Source organism: Ursus maritimus, unplaced genomic scaffold (assembly GCF_017311325.1).
Source record: "Ursus maritimus isolate PB19 unplaced genomic scaffold, ASM1731132v1 scaffold_21, whole genome shotgun sequence".
Taxonomy (NCBI): domain Eukaryota; kingdom Metazoa; phylum Chordata; class Mammalia; order Carnivora; family Ursidae; genus Ursus; species Ursus maritimus.
The window spans coordinates 20,060,281-20,082,203 of record NW_024424564.1 but is presented as its reverse complement, the minus strand read 5'-3'; the positions used below and the strand labels follow the sequence as shown (position 1 = coordinate 20,082,203).

General features: G+C 33.9%; 1 protein-coding gene across 1 annotated transcript in view; it reads right to left on the bottom strand.

Moving 5' to 3' along the window:
* PTPRQ (protein tyrosine phosphatase receptor type Q) overlaps positions 1-21,923 on the bottom strand; it is a 194,147-nt gene that overhangs the window by 171,836 nt on the left and 388 nt on the right. The window contains exons 2-8 of the mRNA XM_008710346.1: positions 21,782-21,893; positions 20,884-21,110; positions 17,535-17,604; positions 11,844-12,043; positions 10,310-10,568; positions 8,582-8,710; positions 6,546-6,692 (exon numbers count right to left, since the gene is read on the bottom strand). Coding sequence (XP_008708568.1) covers positions 6,546-6,692; positions 8,582-8,710; positions 10,310-10,568; positions 11,844-12,043; positions 17,535-17,604; positions 20,884-21,110; positions 21,782-21,893 — 1,144 coding nt within the window. The remainder of the gene's footprint in view (positions 1-6,545; positions 6,693-8,581; positions 8,711-10,309; positions 10,569-11,843; positions 12,044-17,534; positions 17,605-20,883; positions 21,111-21,781; positions 21,894-21,923) is intronic.

Here is a 21,923-nt window from a genome sequence, read left to right as displayed (position 1 = left end):
TAGTTTTTGATGTTAAAGTTCCATGATTCATTACTTGTGTATAACACCCAGTGCACCATGCAATACATGCCCGCCTTAATACCCATCACCAGCCTATCCCATTCCCCCACTCCCCTCCCCTCTGAAGCCCTCAGTTTGTTTCCCAGAGTCCATAGTCTCTCACGGTTCATTCCCCTTCTGTACCACCCCCCTTCTTCTTCCCTTTCTTCTCCTACTGATCTTCCTACTTCTTATGTTCCATGAAAAAGTGAAACCATATGATAATTGTCTTTCTCTGCTTGACTTATTTTGCTTAGCATTATCTCCTCCAGTCCCGTCCATGTTGCAGCAAATGTTGAGAAATCGTTCTTTTTGATAGCTGAGTAATATTCCACTGTATATATGGACCACATCTTTTTAATCCAGTCATCTGTTGAAGGGCATCTTGGCTCCTTCCATGATTTAGCTATTGTGGACAATGCTGCTATGAACACTGGGGTGCATATGGCCCTTCTCTTCACTACGTCTGTATCTTTGGGGTAAATACCCAGTAGTGCAATGGCTGGATCATAGGGTAGCTCAATTTTTAACTTTTTAAGGGACCTCCACACTGTTTTCCAAAGTGGCTATACCAACTTGCATTCCCACCAACAATGTAAGAGGGATCCCCTTTCTCCACATCCTCTCCAACATTTGTTGTTTCCTGCCTTGTCAATTTTTGCCATTCTAACTGGCGTAAGGTGGTATCTCAATGTGGTTTTGATTTGAATTTCCAGGAACACGACAAGGATGCCCACTCTCACCACTATTATTCAACATAGTACTAGAAGTCCTTGCAACAGCAATCAGACAGCAAAAAGGGATAAAAGGTATCCAAATCGGCAAAGAAGAAGTCAAACTGTCTCTCTTCGCAGCTGACATGATACTCTATATGGAAAACCCAAAAGACTCCACCCCCAAACTACTAGAACTTATAGAGCAATTCAGTAATGTGGCGGGATACAAAATCAATGCTCTGAAATCAGCTGCATTTCCATACACAAACAATGAGACTGAAGAAAGAGAAATTAGGGAATCAATTCCATTGACAATAGCACCAAAAATCATACGTTATCTCAGAATTAACTTAACCAGAGACGTAAAGGATCTATATTCTAGAAACTACAAATCACTCTTGAAAGACATTGAGGAAGACACAAAAAGATGGAAAAATACTCCATGCTCATGGATCAGAAGAATAAACATAGTTAAAATGTCTATGCTATCCAGAGCAATCTACACTTTCAATGCCATCCCAATCAAAATACCAATGACATTTTTCAAAGAACTGGAACAAACAGCTCTTAAATTTGTGTGGAACCAGAAAAGGCCCTGAATTGCCAAGGAATTGTTGAAAAGGAAAAACAAAGCTGGGGGCATCACATTGCCAGATTTCAAGCTATACTACAAAGCTGTGATCACAAAGACAGCATGGTACTGGCACAAAAACAGACACACAGACCAATAGAACAGAATAGAGAACCCAGAAATGGACCCTCAGCTCTTTGGGCAACTAATCTTTGACAAAGTGGGAAAAAACATCCAGTGAAAAAAAGTCCTTTCAACAAATGGTGCTGGGAAAATTGGATAGCTACATGCAAAAGAATGAAACTTGACCACTCTCTCACACCATACACAAAGATAAACTCCATATGGATGAAAGACCTCGATGTGAGACAGGAATCCATCAAAATCCTAGAGGAGAACATAGGCAGCAACTTCTTTGACATCGGCCACAGCAACTTTTTTCAGGACACATCTCCAAAGGCAAGAGAAACAAAAGAAAAAATGAACTTGTGGGACTTCATCAAGATAAAAAGCTTCTGCACAGCCAAGGAAACAGTCAAAAGAACTTAAGAGGCATCCCACGGAATGGGAGGAGATATTTGTAAATGACACTACAGATAAAAGACTGGTATCTAAGATCTACAAAGAACTTCTCAAATTCAATACACAAGAAATAAATCTCCTTTTCTAAAAACATTTCTATATTTCTATATTTAGAAGGATAACTCTTTAGAGTCATCTCTCCCCACAGAATTTCTAATCTGAAGGAGAATCAGTTTGACCTTTGAAGGGTGGAGGGAAGAGTTCTGGACTAGGACCCCATAATCATTGATTCACTCTTTCATCATTCAACAGACTGAGCACTCATCTTTTGGTCTTTGTTCTAGGCACTTGAGGACCGAGTGAGAAATAAGATCGATTAAAAACCTTTTACACAGGTCACCTCTGGTATAAGTATATATAAAATATATATTGTCCCTGACGTATATTGTCCTTATGTTTCTATCAACATATTTACCAACACACATTTTTTCAAAGGCAGAGCAACTTTCCAATCAGCTGTGTACTATGAAAATAACACAGCCATTTAATCCTTTCTTTTACATTCCACCTTTCTTGTACATTTTATTTTAGAGTTGCTGTGTAGACAAAGCCTTGGTCAATATTGTATAACATAATTCATGGAAGAGATCTGGCATTTTTCCATTTAATTTGAACGTGTGTAGAATCTCAACAAAGAAACAAATTGAATGACTACATTGACCAGTTTAACAGGTAAGGAAACCCTGCCTACCAAACAAAATGAGTAGTGTCACTTCCATTTGATAGAACACATTAATGTAGTAGAATAAAACTACCCAGTACAGCAAAAAGAAAAAAAAAAGCATGTATATGTGTGTGTATATATGTATATGTAGTTTTTTTATCTTTAAACTTTTGCAGTTTATCTTCTTTTCTTTATCTTCTAATTTATAAGATATTTCTTTATCTTCTAATTTATAACATAGTTTATCTTCTGATTTTTTTAGTTTATCTTCTAATTTATAAGATATTTTCTTTATCTTCTGATTTCTTTAGCTTCTTTATCTTCTAATTTATAAGGCATGTTTCAATATAACTTAATAAGTATTGCTCTATGACAATAATGCGTTAAATTATAGTTCAAGTAAAGATTAAATTGTTCTATATTACCCTAAAAATGTACCCTAAACCTGGATAAGAACAACTGTAAAGCTATCTCTCTCTCTCTCTCTCTCTCTCTCTTTAATGAAAGAAGAAAAGTCTTGGGGGATAAAGGAAATGACTCCATTTGTCCTTGTCTTTGTCCTTAGAAAGATACTTGATCTGTTATACCACAAATTCTTATGAGGAAACCAGAGAAGTATGGATTAAATCAATTCCTTTAATATTGATACCGAATTAACTAAAGAAAATCAAATATACAAGGCAATTATTCATGGTTCAGCATCAGTTCTGAGGTGTTGTCCACAGGGATTACCTAAGAATCATTCTCAAGTCAATACGTCTATAAATTTTATTAATATATGAGAAACAGAATAGACATATAAAGGATACATATATTCCAAATGATTTTAAGCTTTCAAATGAAACAGTATTAGAAAAAATAAAATTGAGACAAATGGCACTGGAGCAAAGAAAATACATGAAATCTATTTTGCCATTATGTAGGGTGTCTGGGTGGCTCACTTGGTTGAGCATCTGACTCTTGGTTTCAACTCAAGTCATGAACTCAGGGCCAAGATCTTAGGCTCCTGGGATCCAGCCCTTTGTCAGGTTCTGTGCTCAGTGGGGAGTCTGCCTAATGTTCTCTCCCTCTCCCCCATCCCTCCCCTGGCTCTTTCTGTATCTCTCTCTCTCTCAAATAAATAAATCTTTTAAAAAATAAAATAAATTTTGTCACTATCTAGCAAATTAAACGAATTTGTTAAATTTTAATTAAATTAAATTTGAAAAAAATCTATTGACAAATAAAAGTCATTGAGAACCCTGAAAAGTTGAGTCTCTCAGTGATTTCCCTACAAAAGATTTTACTATTTGCAGAAAGTAGCAAGTTGAAGGACAAAAGTCTTCACTTCCATAGTCTGTTTATGGAAGAATAAATATGGATTTCAGTACTCTGTTTGCTTTTAAAAAATGATGTTAACCTTCTTATGAGATATTTGATACTAGTAACAGAAAAGTTATTAGGGGATATTGAAGCAATAAAGTTTTACTTAAGATTTGTTTAACCCCCCCCCCCATGCAAATAATAAGAAAATGCTGGTGCTTATGTAATATACAATAGCACTGTCTCATTTTGGGATAGGTAATTCCATGACACTTTGTAACATTGAAAATTATTAAATTATCATTGTTTTCCAAAACCATCTCATCTTCATACCTATGTAGAAATCTGTTCAGTAAAATATTAACAGATATGTAGGAATATTATGAAATGTATAAGAATACTGCTATCACAACATGATATTGATTTTCTTTGATGATCAAAGTAGACTATGGACCATAACATTCTAAGTGTTAATGAAATCAGCCCCGTAATACTGTAATAGCTTATATCCTTATCTGTAAGAGGTCAATTCAACATTTTTCTTTGAATATCTGGAGATTTGTTAGAACACTAGTTGTTTTAAAAAACATTAATTTAAAAATTGGTCCTAGTGTATTTTTAAATAGACTATTTTTAAATATGGAGAAGAAAATAAATTGAGTAGCCTTAATTAGAATACAAAGAACCCTGCTGTATTAATAAATGAAAAAATTAAGATCTCAATTTTAACTGACAGTATATAGTTCTAGTGAGTTATTAAATTGTTCTCATATAGTTTCAGGAGTCCCTTATTGCAAAGTTTTAATTAGCAGGACTAGGACTAATTAGTGTTGTCAGAAGTTCGAAGCTACATTTACTGCATTTGCCAGAGCATTTCATTGAAGCCCTTCCTAAGTCTGAACTATCCCAAGAGAACTCCATGGAGGAAGGTTGGCATGCAGAGATAAGAACCATGCCATTTCTGCCCTTAGTGGAGCCTACCTGCTGTCAATGGAACCTCCTGAGAGCCACGTGGATATGGTCAGCAGGGTAGTAGGACAAAACTCAGGTAATTGTTTACTACATAAGGCAAAGAGAGTCATTTGTTCAAAATAATTTTGTGTGAAAAATAAGCCATGTGAAATATATTGAACAACATCCTTAAAATTTTATTTATTATTTTGTGAATGAAGAAAGACACAAAAATAAAGAAAGGGGGATGAACTGTTTAAATGATGTCCAAAATCAACAGCATGACATCATATTTGGCAATATATTACCTATTTCCCTATTTTTGCCAAATGCTATAGGCCAAGAATAATGACAATAAAACAATAATTTTAAATTTCAGATTCAGTTTAGGGGCACCAAAACTGGCTTGATTTGAAGGAAGACAAAAATTCTGAATTTATTTAACTGTATGACATAAGAATAAAAATTAGTTGGTCAATTAAGCTGCTTGAGAAAATTCTATTAAAATCAAACTCAAGGACTCTAGTCTGATGAGGGCCAGGTCACTCTGCTGTTTTTGGTCACCATTCATAAAGCTGTCTAGCTTTCTAAGAAATGCTTATGAGCAGTTATTAGGTGAAGGGGAGATTTAGGTGTAATGGAAAAGACATACAAAGCTAAGACTCCTCTGACAGAAACACAATGGAAAAATGTTAATAAGAAAAAATGAGAACATTTTGCTTGTAAGTATGAATCTCTTTTGATTTAATCTGTGTATTGAAATCATATATACATCAGCATTTTCATTTGAAATTGATATAAAACATAATTTTTACGTTTTTTTCAACAGCAGAATATTCCCGATGGTTAATTGTTCTTTGAAGGGGAGAAGTACAAAATTCCCTAATAGCTGCTGCCCTCTAATGGTCAAATACTTGAGTGATTTATCTGAGGAACGTACGCCCAATCTTTAGTTGTACGTGCATGTGTGCACTTGCACACATGTGTGTATTTAATTTACAAGTTACTGTATGTTAGCTATCATACAAAATCTGGAAACTTTTCCAAGTGTTAACTTACTTGTAATAAAATTGTGATCTTCTCGAATAATTGCAATCCCTAAGTAAATAGGAAGACATTGTAGCAAGTTTGACATGGGCCAGGAAAATATGTTGTGAGACAATGCGGGAACATTTTTTAAACATCTAAAACTGCGATGTTTAATACACGCAAACAAAAGCTTTTTTTAGGGGAGCTATTGTTTCAATTATTTCAGGATGTGCTGCTAAGTTTGTATTATGCACCCTCGCAGAATCCTCACTTGCTTAAAATACCCTTTTGTTTACAAACACATTTTGTTAGAGGCACTGGGGATATATGGATTCCTCTAAACATCATTTTGTGAGAAAAATCTATTCTACATTGAATGATGTGAGTCAAACAATGTTATATGTGTTTGTTTCCTTCGACCTCTTGAGGTTTTGCCAATCTTCACTGTGAGTCTCAAACAGACTAATACTACATGTAGTACTTCCTAATCTTTCTTGATCTCCAGTTCCTCTATGAAGCAGGCTGTGGGTCTAATGTTCTGAGGAGCGCATTAGGTAGTAATCTGATAAGGAAATAGCATGAATTAAGTAAATATAAACCAAATAGCTTCTAAAATAATGTTTAACCGATGCAATAAAATCCACAAGCAGAGTAAAATATCTTATGAACACACTGAAGAAGATGTTCTGACCTTCTGGAGGAGTGAATACTGAAATATTTGATTTGGGTCCAGTTCCTGCACTGGTCTCAGCTGCAACATACACATCATACACCGTAAATGGTGTTAGGTTAGTGAACGCAAACTTAAGGTCTTTCGTGCTATTATCCAAAATCTGACCTGCAAAAATCAAAAGGTAACTGTGGATTATTTTCTCATTAGGCATGTACTCATTCTCACAGTTGAGAGTCAAGAATAGCAATTAATGTTTGTTATTATAATTTTAAAATATTATAATTACAATTATTACAAGTTTCAAACATTTAGCTTGGTGGTACATTGATATCAGGTTAATTAAAATAATGGAAAGAACATGAAAATCTTCTGGTATTCAAAATAACTTATTAAATCATAAAGCCCTATCCAATTACCCTGTTATTTTTTGACATTGTTTAAAAAGAAAACATTAGATTTTGCTAATATTAAAATAGTGACAGTATTTTATACATAAATTTAATTAAAATGCTAAATATTCTCATTATATTCTATAAAAAGACATGTTTAGAAAATATTTGTAGTTCAGCTTCTGAGCAAAAGTCCTTAAATAGTCCATCATCAAAATTCTTTTAATCCTCAACTTTACCTCTGGTAATTCTTTCATCCCTTGCTGGAGCTGAAACCCGGCTCTCCCCTAAGAACACAGCTTCTGTTCTCTGCAGCCACCCCAAATGGTCTAATTTTTTCCTCGGTCATCAAGTGACGAGGCCTTCAGGTGTGCTGTGTGTTTCCCTAGCACCACGGGGCCTAGTCTTAGACCAACCCACCTCCCACCTTATAAAAGTTCATAGCTTTCAATCTCATGTCATGGATGGCTCCACCAGCCCTCCTTGTTGCCATCATCGATCCTCTAGGCCCAGGGTCACTCACCCTCATTCTAGATGGTTTAGTGCCTGCTTCAGTGTCACTGTCTTCAGTACTACCATCTTGATTTGTGATTTCAGGATCCCTAGAAATGATTCTTAAAACACTCCCAGCTCTTCTCAAATAATCTAATCCACCACCCTATCTCAGCCGCTCCCATAGACATCACTATTACGAGTAACTAAATCTTCCATGATCTCTATTTTGTGCATCTCTCTCTGACCATTCTTTCTTATCTCACTTATTCTAGAGCCCTGAAGCAACAATTCTTTAAGTTCACTGGGACCTCCAGTCCATTGGTCTTATGATTTATTTTATTTTATTCTGTTTGGTTTGGTCCCTCACCACTTGGTTTCCACTATTTATCCCTCCTCAGTGGCACTGTCAATTATAATCACTACCTTTACATAAGCCTTCCACTCCCTTGCCCTCCTCTTGTTGAAGGGAGCTGGAGAAAAACACAAATCCACTCTGATTGGTATGACTTTATTCACTACCACACCTCAAAGAAGCCCTGAATTGTGCTTGGCCCCTACTCAACTTCCGTGGCCCAATCACTCTCTACTCTTCTGGTTGATTTCTTTCATAGAACCATAGGATCTCAGATTAGGAAAGAATTTTAGAGTTTACTTAATTGACTTCCAGCAATAATATTTGAACCCCTCAAAATATCTGACAAGGGCATGTCCAGGCTCTGATTGTTCACAAAGATGGAGAACGTGCTACAGTATGAAGTTGCCTATTTTTAGAGAGCTCCAAATATTAGAAATGCGTTCCTTTTCTAAGCAGAAATTGAGCCCATGGTTCTTCATAAATATATTTGCAATTAAGTAAGTCAAGGTTCTCCTGTTCAAACATTTGAAGACACGTATGTCCTCGAACACTTCTCTTCTTAGGAGTCATCTCATTCTTTCAGCTTCTCCTCATGAAATATGGAACAAGGACAATGTTTTGGAATCCGTATACTTATTTATGATTTTAAACAAGAAATTCAAAGAGCCTCACCTCCCTTATTGCTTTTCTATTATTTGTTTCAATTGTAGAATCTTATAAAAAAGAGTATGATACTTTTAAGGAGTTTGATAATACTAACATATTTGGCATAATTCTTACTCCAAAACATAAACACAAAGCTGATTGAGACTTACCTGAAGGTCCATATAATTCAACTCTGTAGCTAAATTTCCCTGTTACTACACTAGGTGGGTCCCATGAAATTGAAAAGGACTTCCCTGTAATGTTGCCTGTTATACAGTTTTGTGGTGGTCCTTCAGGCACTAAAATGGTTATAGAAAAAAATGAATAAATAATATATACTTAAAAATAAATGAGCATCTTATTAAATACACAATAAAACACAAAGGCAGAAAGAAAATAAAATATCACACTATGAGCAAAGGGTTTTTTAACTTTAAAGAAAAGGAAAAATGAATGAATTAAAGAATTTACATAAGACATGCTGATCATCAGATGAGCTAGTTATTTGCAACAGTTGCTAATTTAATATAATGCTGTATATGACTGCACAGCGTGTTTCATTCTCATTCCAATATTGCTCCTTGCACAGTTACATTGTCCTAATACACACTTATATATTGAATTCAACCAGGCCAGGTGTCTGACTTGAAAAACACTCTCCCCCTAGTGGACACATGTAGAAGGGTCAGGGAATTAACTCGACCTATATTACCTTATTGGCAAGGATCTTCACTTTCTGCATCAATATTTGTACTAGGTTCTGAGAGGAAATTTATAACCGACAGTTAGAAGATTCTAATGTACATTAGAATCTACAGATAGAAGACTAATGTAACATTGGTAACATAAAAAATAATGACATTTTAAAATAGGTCTACTTTTCACAGATGTGTTCTTAACATTTTACTTTCTTTTGATTGAAATGAAATATCCCAAATGTTTTTCTCAAGCCAAAGTTCTTGTCTGCTAAATTTCACTTTGTATTATCCTTATGAAATTATTTTTTAACTGTATAAGAAGTATGGAAGGAAGAAATGGTATGATTCAAAGATGACTATTTAAATCAAGAAAAAACTTCAAACTTCAGGTGATGAAAGGATAAAAGCTGACGGCTATGTCATCAGAAAAAAAAATACTGTGCTTTAGGGAAATTACCCTACCAGTAATAATTTCCAGTAACCTCAAAAATTACCAATCACAACTGAATGTCTGATACTACATATTTAATATTACCATATTAACTACATAACTTTACATGTACATCTAATACTATAATCCCATGATTAAATATATAAACACTTATAGCTAGAAATGTGTACTCTTCAAATTTAGTAGAAATAATATCTAATTATACTCATTGAATCCTAACACCACCACCATAAAGGAGTTATTATTGCTGTCTCCATTTTTCATAAAGGGAAACTCCAGGGCAAAGATGATATAAGTAGGGTTTTTTTTAAATACTATTTTTGTCTAATACTGAAATGTGCATCACAAGGTATTTCTACCACTACAGGTGTTACTTCCATATTTGGTTATTACAGTATCAGCGAGAGGAGGGTATAGATGATTATAGGAGATGGCAAAGGGCAGAGATGATTATGAAAAATTACTCAGATCAAAGAAAAATCAAAGCTGATCATAGGATCATGGTTATTAGCTCAAGAATCCATTCTTTCAAATCTCCTTTCTCTTTATAGATGTTTATGTTAGTATTATAAAAGAATGCTGAAATTAAAGATGCTCCAGATGGTATACCCATGATCTGTGACTGGGGGGAAAGGTTATTGAAAGGGAAGGAAGGTTTTAACAAAAAGATCTATATGAAAAAAATTAAACATTATTAGATAACTAGTTTAATTATTTTTTTTCTACATACACAAAAAATGAAATCATACCTGATTCTGGTGTTCTGACAATAGTACTATCAATATAACCTGCTTCATTTGTAACAGCAGAAACTTCAAAAAGATATGTTGTATAAGGTCTCAAATGTGTCACTATAAAACTGATAGGCTCTTTCCACACAGAGCTTATCTTACTCCTCGACAACGTGCTTGACGAATATGTGGTGGAGGCGTAACGTGATGGAGGCGTAACTCTACCAAGGGTTGGAGAAGGACTGGTTGTACTCCATAAAAAAGATTCATTATTCTCCTAGTGAATAAAATACATAGCAACAGAAAAATAATGTGGTATCTCTTGAGGAACATGAAAAGTTTAATTCATTTATTTTTCCTTTATAGCATAAATATTATTCTTAAATTTATGTGTATATGTGTAATTCATTAAGATTTTAATAGATTGTTATCTATTCAAGTTATGGACAAATTTGCTAGAGCTTAATTATACCGATTTATATCTACAGTTTTAGAACAGGATATATTTACTGCATCCTTTATACCTTCATATTTCTCATGAATAGGATTTCAAAAGCCTTAGAATAAAAGTAAAGCGACAGCAACATCATTAGAGTAAGAAATTTTAAACTTCATGTTAAAAGTGCAAGAACCAATGAGATAAACTATTTTCCTTTTTGTGAAATTTCAAGCATGGGTCACTTTCTCACTGACAGTATCATTTTTTTTCTCATAAATACTCAAATGATAAAACCAATAGCACATATGTTGTGTATGTGTATATATGTGCATGTATGTATGTTTGTGTGTGTATTAGAAATATAGCCTAATTTTAAAAAGGTTTTAAGACTTCTATAACTTAAAGTATTTATTTATTTATTTATTTATTTATTTATTTATTTCTATTACGTTCAGTCAGCCACTGTATAGTACATAATCAGTTTTTGATGTAGTGTTCACTGATTCATTAGTTGCATATAACACCCAGTATTTAAAACAAAAGTAATACTGTTTTTCCATCAATAATATCACAAAGATCATCTATATTATTTTTGATAAAACATTATTATGGTACTTCCAGGGATTTCCCATAAATGACTAGAGTCATAACAAATTCTTTACTAAAGATATGCACGACAAAAACAATCTACTTCCATAAACGTAACTTGTACTCTTGCCTTCCCTACCCCTCCTGTCACATGGAAATATTATCTTTTTCCAGTGATATTCTATACTCTCCTATTTCAGGTCTTTATAAAATACCCACCATTAAAAACACTCCCCTCACACAATCTCCCCTGTCCTTACACCAAGGCTAATTCAAGGCCCATTAACAAATAATGGAGTGAAGGCTCCCTGCAAGATTTTTCTATCTCTTGAATTCTCAAGCCCTTCTCTTATTCTGCCTTGAATACAGTCAGTTGTGTATAACATGATACTATAACTGAGCACTATAAGGAATCAAACAGCTCATAACCACTGTGGTTAAAAACATTTCCAGATACTGGAAACTTCAAGTTATAAGCTCACACCTAAAAATTTTGAGACATAGAAAGTGTTCCATAATACTTACATTACATTCTGGCAATTTCCCAGTCAAAATGTCTTCTACTCTGATGGAGACATCTTTCACTACTATCCCACTTCTGGCATGTTTGACACTAATCTTGAAGCTGGTAATTTTGCCATTTGGTTGCCGAGGCAAATACCAAATCAGGTTTACTGCAGAATAGTTAAAGGCCTCAACTGTGAGATTCACCACTTTTCCTGGAGCTGGAGAAGTGACAGAGATTAAAGGAAAGGAAAAAAAAAACAGTTACAAAATTTAGAATGGCATTTCTATAATGTTGAGATGTTATATTTCTCATGTTATATAAAATCAAATATACTCTGTTAGAAAAAAAAATCTACTTGGGTGAGACTTTTTGAAATATATTTAGTTAATTTTGTCTAAGATAGAAAACAGGAATTTGAGCCCAAAGAGTTGTATTTAAGAGGCAAATATGTTTTACTTTAGGATTATTTGTCTAATGGATCCATTGGTGAACTATTTCAAGTAATTCTGAAAAATATCCAATCAACAGTTATTTGTGAATATACAAACAAATTTGAATAACAAATTCCCTCCTGAAATAATGGAATTATGTAGATTCCTTAGATAATGAAGAAGTGGCAAACTGAAACAATTATCCAACCATTTATACCAAAAAGTATATTTCTGGAATGTATGTAAATATCTAGTGTCTAATATAAAGTGAATAGCACCCAGCTGGTTGTGGTTATTATATTTTGAGTTTTATACACCCTCAATATCAACTTTCATCAGAATTCATGATACTTTATTATCAATTATTGATAAACTGCAATAACAATCTATATGCTAGGGGCACCTGGGTGACTCAGTTGTTTGGGCATCTGCCTTCGGGTCAGGTCATGATCCCAGGCCCAGGATGGAGCCCTGTGTTAGGCTCCCTGCTCAGCAAGGGGAGTCTGCTTCTTCCTCTACCCTTCCTCCCCCCTCCCCCCGTGCTTGTTCTCTCTCTCCCTTTCTCTCTCTCTCAAATAAATAAAATCTTTAAAAAAAGAATCTATATGCTATTTTAACTGGGATGAGACAAACATGAAGCCAGAAGGAAGGAAAATTATGCCCATTAATCTCAAGGTAAGTTATGCAAAACAAAGTGGAGTAAATAATCAAAATCCTTTAGAATACAAACATGACAAATCACTATTGAGAGAAATAGAAACAAAACAGGATGTTTCTGGTAAAACAATATAAGTGATAACAGAGGTGTCTACTATTAAGATACTGAGTAATTAGAGTTTAAATGCATGTTGTAGGGAAGAATACCAAAATATGATTTGTAAATAAAGGCCATATAAATTAGATAAGGAATTTAGGTCGTGGGAAAAAGGGTTGTATATGAATGATATGAGTTAAACCAGAGAAACTAGGAAACTTAAGTACAACTGCATTTTAATGGGAAAAAATAAAACAATTTGGAAGGATGATTAATCATTAATAGTGGATAAAATGATGGATGGAAATTTTTTTCTCTAAGGAAAACTCATCAATGTAATTAATTAAAGCTTAAGAAGGACAATGACAATATAACTCTCTGACACTAAAGACTTAACACTTGAATTTCTTTTGGATGGATAAAATATAATAAAGCAAAATATTAAAATGTTAAATATATGATATTATGAAATTATGAGTTAAAACTTTTATCATGAATCTTTTTAAAAATTGAATATATATGACATATAACTGTATAAATTTAAGGTGTGGGGCGCCTGGGTAGCTCATTCGGTTAAGTGTCACTTGGCTAAGCATCTGCGTTTGGCTCAGGTCATGATCCGGGAGTCCTGGGATTGAGGCCTTCATCGGGCTCCCTGCTCAGAGGAGAGTCTGCTTCTCCCTCTACTCCTCACCCGACTCGTGCTCGCTCTCTCTTTCTCAAATAAATAAATAAAATATTTTAAAATAAAATAAAATAAATTTAAGGTGTACAAGGTGTGAATTTGATACATTTCCATATTGTATTATAACTGCTGTTGTAGCGATATTTAGAACTTCTATCATATTACGTAATTATAATATCACATAAGTATAATAACGCAATTATCTATATTCATCATACTGTGCATCAGATCTCTATGCCTTATTTATTACTTGAGGCAAGTTTGTACCCATAAATAACATCAGTCTTATTCCCCTACCCCATCCTCTGGTGACTACCATTTTACTCTCTTCATAAATCCTAATCACCCTTTTAAATTTATTTGTGTAAACTATACATATGTTTATAAGTATGCCTGATATACATACACACACATGCACACACACACAAACTAAATATATTCATACAAAAAAACAAATGCAGACAAGCCAACACATTTTCAAATGAGCCTCAAAAACAATCACAGGGAACTACTCAAAGATAGAGAAATTTGAATTGATAAGGTAACCAAAAATTTATTAAATACATGATTTCAAAATATTTAAAAAGTGACCAAAAATATTAAATACATAGAAAGTAATTCAAAATGCTGGGGTGCCTGGCTGACTCAGTCGGTTAAGCATCTGCCTTCCCCCTACTCCTGTGATCAAGCCCTCTGTCGCCATCCCTGCTCCACGGGGAGTCTGCTTCTCCCTCTCCCTCGGCCCCTCCCCCTGCTCATGCTCTCTGTCCGTCTGTCCCTCTCTCAGATAAATAAATATTTTTTAAAAAGAAAGTAATTAAATATGTTAAATACCATTTAGTGAAAAAATGGTATTTTTATTAACTTGCTTTAATAATTTTTATCTCAATTAAATATTTCTGCTTGTATTTTCCTTTTGTGACTTCATTATGTCTGAAGAATAATCCTGACTCATCTCTCTAGTTGGTAGGTCTTTCCCTATTGTAAATATTCTAGTTTCTACTTCAGGACTTTCATGTACCAAAACCCATTATTCCTTGATGTTCATAGAGTGAATTTATCCATCTTGATCTAAGTAAAGCTTTGACACTGTGGTATCAAAAATTTCTGTTTATAGGGGCGCCTGGGTGGCACAGCAGTTAAGCGTCTGCCTTCGGCTCAGGGTGTGATCCCACCATTCTGGGATCGAGCCCCACATCGGGCTCCTCTGCTGGGAGCCTGCTTCCTCCTCTCCCACTCCCCCCGCTTGTGTTCCCTCTCTTCGCTGGCTGTCTCTCTCTCTGTCAAATAAATAAATAAAATCTTAAAAAAAAATTCTGTTTATAAAGTCATTTCATCTTTCAGATAAGTGTCTTCCAAAATGCATAAATTTGTATAGGTATGTGAAGGTGTCCACAACTTTTCAAAGTGTACACTATGCAAAGTATACATTTATTGAGCCAGAAAGAAACTTCACAAATCCAATATAGAGACTTTTCTTGCATTTCTAAAGATCCATCAAGTTGAAAATGAAGGTGCGTTCTATTATCTTAAAGCCAAAATAAATTCTATATTTACCTGAAATAATGATGTATGGGAAGTTAAGAAGTTGAGATTTTCGTGCTTGCAGATGCAATATTAACTCAGTATGGTATAACTAGTTCACCTGTATCCTCTTCCTAAGAGTATTTTTATTCATGTGAAAAGAAATTCCTTCTGATTTAACAATAAAAAATGCAGCTTATTTATTCCATTGAACTATTCCTTAAATTTGGGTTCTTTATAGCATAAATAATAAAAAGGGGTGCTTGGGTGAAAATTGCAGAATACTGATACAATTAAATTCAGATTTACAATGTGTTTTTACCTCTTTACATTTACCAAAAAAAAAAAAAAAAGGGAAATAGAGGAGCAAGAGAAATTATATAATTATCCAATTTGCCCAAAACCACACAACAAATGAGAAACAGACTCCTGAGACAAAATTTTTCATTTGTCATTCAAAAGTTATTCCAATTAACTTCCCTAAAACTGAAAACATAAGTAATAAATTTTTCCTTTCTATCCTAGTGAATATTTAATTTTGAAATGATAATTTTCCCACTTGAATTTTAGTTGTATAAATAATTTGAAAGTCAATATGCTCAAAATCAACAAGGGTAATTTAAACCTCATAAATCATTAATTTCTAATTTTAAATAAACTCCTGAATTTTCTCTAACTTCCTATGGAATAGAGCATGTTTTCATATTCTTCTCTAGATAAAGTTGCAAATAGAAACCAGGACCCAAAGCTTTTTGCATGTTTTTTAACATAAGCCATTGCATTATCTAGATACGCAGGGCCCACTTCAATTTATCCCTTTGGCATAAAGTGGTTCACTGGAAGATTTTTATCTCATAAATATGTAGAACATTTATAGTTGCAAAAAATTATGGAAATTCTTTTTATAGCAGTTATCACTAACCTGACATATTACTTAGTAACTCATTTATCTTAGCCCACAAGAATGTAAGTCCAACAGAAAGTATTCGTTGTTGAATGGAGATGGCATTATTTATTTAATCATTCTGCATTTATTGGTTCTAAATTTTTGCTATTATAAATAAATAGAGGAATTATTAAATAAATAAAAGAACCTCCATTCACCAACTTACTTTTATCACAAAGCTTATGTTCTACTAGGCTGATATATACAATAAAAAACAAGAGAGTAAATGTGTAATACATCAGGCTGGTCCAATGAAGAAAAAGAATTGTTAGGACTAGAGATGGGCAGGAGGAAATAGAGGCTATTTTAGAAGGTGTAGTTAGGAAAGTGAATGTGAGATTTGAATTAACTAGGGGAGAAGGACATGTGGATATATAGTGAAAAGAATATTCCAGTTAGAGGAAACAGCAAGTGCAAAGGCCCTTTGATGGAAGATAGGTGTGGACGGTGTATTTGGAGGGAGGGGAGAAGGTTAGAGATGGATCAGAGAGGGAAAAGATCATCCAGATTGCTATGGACCATGAGAAGGACTTATGGTCTTATTCTGAGTAAAACAGAAGCCATATTGGGAAGAGAGAAGCAATATGGTCTGGCTTATGTTTCAAAAGATGATGTAGCTCTCGTGGAGAAGGAGAACTGTAGGCAGGTAAGCTGGAAACAGGAAAACCAGTAAGGAGACTTTGAATTGTTCAGCCAACAAGTGATAATAGATTAGAATGGTGTGCAATGAGGGTAGATTCAGGACGCATTTTGATGTAGTGCTGGCAGGATCTGCTGATAAACCAGAGTACACTGTGAGAAAGAGGCATCAATAATACCTCACGCTCTTTCCTCTCCACCACTGAAAGAAGAGAGGTATCTTACATTGGTTTGGTAATGACGACATGTTATGGAATAATGTGGTAACTATAAAATCCATATTTCCAAAAGTCTAATGTCATAAAAATGTGTATAATTTGATATTAACAGGAAAAGGCAGGATATAAACTTGCGTAAAGGGGAGGCTATTTTCATGAATATATAGTAATATAGACACATACCCATGGGAGAAAAAAAGGACCAGCCAGGAATGTACCAAAATGGTAACAGAGTTTTTACATGACAAGGCCATGGATAATTTTTACTGCCTGTTTTTTATTTTTTCAAAGTTTTTTTTTTTAAGATAACACTTACTGCTTTCATAATCATAGAGAACAAGATATATTTTAATGAATAACTATCCAAGAAGACACTAAAAGTAATTGAATGGCCATGCTGTTGAAGATTTTACAGATTTTAACAACATTATTTGGTTTATATACCTATTTATTTTAAATGACAAAAACTCATAATTAAGTTTATTTAGAATAAATGATTCAGGCAAATTACCACTTTCTGCAGTTTGGAAAAGAAACGGGTCACTAAACACTCCAATACCAGCGCTGTTTTCAGCAGCAACCTAAAACAGACCAAAAAAATTATGTTCAAGCTTTTTACTCTCTAATTAAACAGAATCTGAAATAATAAAATTTTTTGTTGATAAGTTAAATGATAAAGAGACTTTTCCCTTAATTCCTGCAATACTCCCAAAGAAGAAAGCACACATGGAGCTATTCCATATTTCCACTTTCCCTGAGGATATATTTGCAGCATAGTTTGATTCAACAGGTTTCTTCAATTCCTAATGGAAAAATTAATAGTCAAGTTTTATAGTCAATTAGTATTAATAATAACAGTTGTTATTTATGGGAAACTTTCATGTGCCAGGAAATCTCCTAGAAATTTTACATATCTCATTTTATCCACATAATCAAAGCATAAAGTGTTCTTATCAGCATTTTATAGATGAGGAAACTGGTTGAGAGAAGTCAAGGAACTTGCCTGAGTCATACAGGAATAAGTGGTAGAATTCCATTGAAGTCATGCTTATTTTTTTTTTTTATAATGATTTTTTATTATATTATGTTAGTCACCATACAGTACATCCCCGGTTTCCGATGTAAGGCTCGATGATTCATTAGTTGTGTATAACACCCAGTGCACCATGCAATACGTGCCCTCCTTACTACCCATCACCAGTCTATCCCATTCCCCCACCCTCCTCCCCTCTGTAGTCCTCAGTTTGTTTCTCATAGTCCATAGTCTCTCATGTTTCATTCCCCCTTCTGATTATCCCCCCCTTTCTTTATCCCTTTCTTCCCCTACTGATCATTCTAGTTCTTATGTTCCATAGATGAGAGAAATCATATGATAGTTGTCTTTCTCTGCTTGACTTATTTCACTTAGCATTATCTCCTCCAGTGCCGTCCATGTTGTAGCAAATGTTGAGAACTCGTTCTTTCTGATAGCTGAGTAATATTCCATTGTATATATGGACCACAACTTCTTAATCCAGTCATCTGTTGAAGGGCATCTCGGCTCCTTCCACGATTTAGCTATTGTGGACATTGCTGCTATGAACATTGGGGTGCATATGGCCCTTCTCTTCACTACGTCTGTATCTTTGGGGTAAACACCCAGTAGTGCAATGGCTGGATCATAGGGCAGCTCAATTTTTAACTTTTTAAGGGACCTCCACACAGTTTTCCAGAGTGGCTGCACCAACTTGCATTCCCACCAACAATGTAGGAGGGATCCCCTTTCTCCACATCCTCTCCAACAATTGTTGTTTCTTGCCTTGTCTATTTTTGCCATTCTAACTGGCGTAAGGTGGTATCTCAGTGTGGTTTTGATTTGAATTTCCTTGATGGCTAATGATCTTGAACACCTTTCCATGTGTCTGTTAGCCATTTGCATGTCCTCACTGCTTATTTCTAAAGCTCAACCTCTTTCCATTATATTCACTTCATGCCAAACACTATGACTATTTCTGTAACAAATACGAAACTGTGTATATGGTATCTGGCTTTAGAGTTTACAATCTAATAGTCAAATACATACTCCAGAAAACAATTTTAAAAATAAGTCTAATCAGTTAGACTAAGTATTTTGAATTTAAAAGAGAGAAAAATTCTTTTTGACTCAGATAGTCTAATCAAATAGACTAGAATAGGCAGAGAAATGTCATTATTGAGATCAAGACTCTTAGGCATTTCCAAATGCCGTAACTAGAGTCTGAAAACCTTAGTTTAAATTGAACTCCACCAATTCCCAAATGAGTAGTTGTAGGCAATTTACTGGTCCTATCCTAAGTCACATTTTCCTTCCCTTTAAAATGGGAATAACGCTACATCTACGTCAAAGAATTGTTCTAAGGACTAAATGAAATAACACAGAAAGTACTTAATAGGATTTTCCCCAGATCATGTAGATTTGATATCTACATTTGAAGATATCAAATGTACTGCACCAAATACCCTTCGGAATTCTGCAATGGCTAACATTTATTTGAACAGTGTAAAGGTCACAGCAATGATTTATAAAGTGTGGGATTAAAAGAAGAATAAGGGCTTCTCAATAGGCCTGAAATAAGAGAATTCAAATGAATAAAAATTCCAACTCCATAAAAATAGTTCTAAGCAGAACGAGGTTAGCTAAATTACCTTTCTGTCTGTAACAGCTTCTTATTATCACATTAAAATTTAATCTTTACATATTACCTTCAATAGTATATTTTAACATATAAACTACTTTAAATATGTGCTGTTGACAGAAAATATGTATACTATGCCATTTTTATGTGACAGTTAGAAAAGGTCTCCTACCCTTCACCCATGTTTCTGCAATGAAATAGCCATCATGAATCTCTGACTTTGACCTTTGCATCAGTAAAAATTTCCTTTTAACTGTTTTTATATAGGGGGATCCCTACTATTGGGATGCTCTCCAATTCTTACTGCGTGCTTTGCTTTCACAAATAGGCATAGTTCCAATAAGGAAACCCCCACACCAGGCAAATTCTCTCTTTCCCATCATTTCGTATCATCCAGAAAGCTGTCTCAGTTATGTCTTATCACATATTTATACAGCTTTTATAGATTTTTTCTCTATATTCAATTATCTTAAAAGCTCAAAGAACATATTAATGTTATGTTGAAAATAGAAAGGATCAAAAGAATATCTGTATCTTTTATTATACTCTGGAAATATCACAAATCTTAACTGTAAACATTATCATGTGGTGTAATTTAGGATTGCTTTTTATATGCTCTTCTTTATTTAATTTCTAAATAAGATGTTTAATTTTGAATATTAAACATTGTAAAGAACTAAAAATTTTTATAAACACAAAAGACAAATGTTCAAGAAACACTTATTGAGGAGAACTGAACTGAATTCATTGTTCTCTGAGAAGCTGTCTCAATAGAAACTTTCATACCATTATTCAAATTTTGATAACAGATAAACGAATACAACAAGATTAAGAGAAAAATAACAAAGCTAACTTAAAGGTTAATAAAAGTAGAATATTTTTACATATAAGGTCTAAATTATGTAATTTAAACCTGATTTATTCTTTGAAAAAGTTGCTAAGTTAAATGTTTTTAAAATAAATAGATTATATAAATACATCTAAAAATGAAAAGAGATTGCAACAGTTGTTCAAATTTTAAGAGCCCAGATGGGCACTGAGGTCATGACTCAGATGATCATTCTTCAATCACTTGGCTGCGTTCAGCTATAAAGCCTTGACCAGGTGGGAAAAAGCTCCTTCACTTTAAATGAGTAGAATACTTTAATACTAAGTATTAATACTAAATACTTAATATTTAATACTAAATATTAACAAAAATATTACCTTGATTTCATACGTTGTTCCAGGATTAAGATTAGTAAGAAGAACTTCCAGACTGTCTGGCTTTGTTCTAACTTGTGTGTATTCTGTTTGCATCCATGGACAAACTTCCTTATATTTCACAATGTAAGACATAATCCTTCCGTTTGGATTAGGTGGTGTATTCCAAGACAGAAGAATCCCAGCAGATCCAACTCTTTCTCCTGCTAGGAAGACTGGAGGCCCCGGTTCTATTTAAAAAAAAAAATATGTTGTCAAAAGGTCAATTATTGAATTTTCATAATCATAAATAAGAAAGTATTTACAAACATGGACTTCTGAAGTTCCAAAAGACTAATGGTCTCTCAAATGTGACTTTATCCTCCCTAGAGTTTTTCTTCCAAAGGGAAAAAAAAAAAAGAGATTAAATGCTTTGGGGGGATACCAAAAGCATTCTTTTATAAGAATGTAAAAAATGGAATGCTACCACATACTACATGCCAAATACACTTTTGATGCCAGATGATTTTTAAAAGAAATTTATTTGTGCAAAGCTTACACATTAAACTAAGAAAGCAAGAACACAGTCTTACAAGCTAAATAATTCTTCCTGAGCAAGTGTAGTGAGTCTATTTTCATGGCTCTGTATTATTTAAATATTACCATTAACTGTCTCTCTCATCCATTTCACAAACAAGTATAATTATTTTACTCTCTGAAAGTCAAGAAAGTTAAAGAACCAGTAGAACACAGGTCCTAAACAGATCACTTTCGTAAGTTTCCATTTTGCTTTAATTACTAACCTGTTTTCACGTATATAAGACACATAGTCCTAATGTAAGTATTTCCATCCAATAGATTTAGACTAGCTGCAAATACTTCATTAAAAAATACTTCATAAAAAAAGGAAACATATACTCACTTGTTACATTGGTTGTCACTGTTCTACTAACAGGTGAGCTGTATGTTGTAGCAGAAATAGAAGAGACGGTAACATCGTACCTAGTACCAGGAACAGCATTGGAAACATCAACCTAGAATACCAAAAACAAATAATTGCGTTA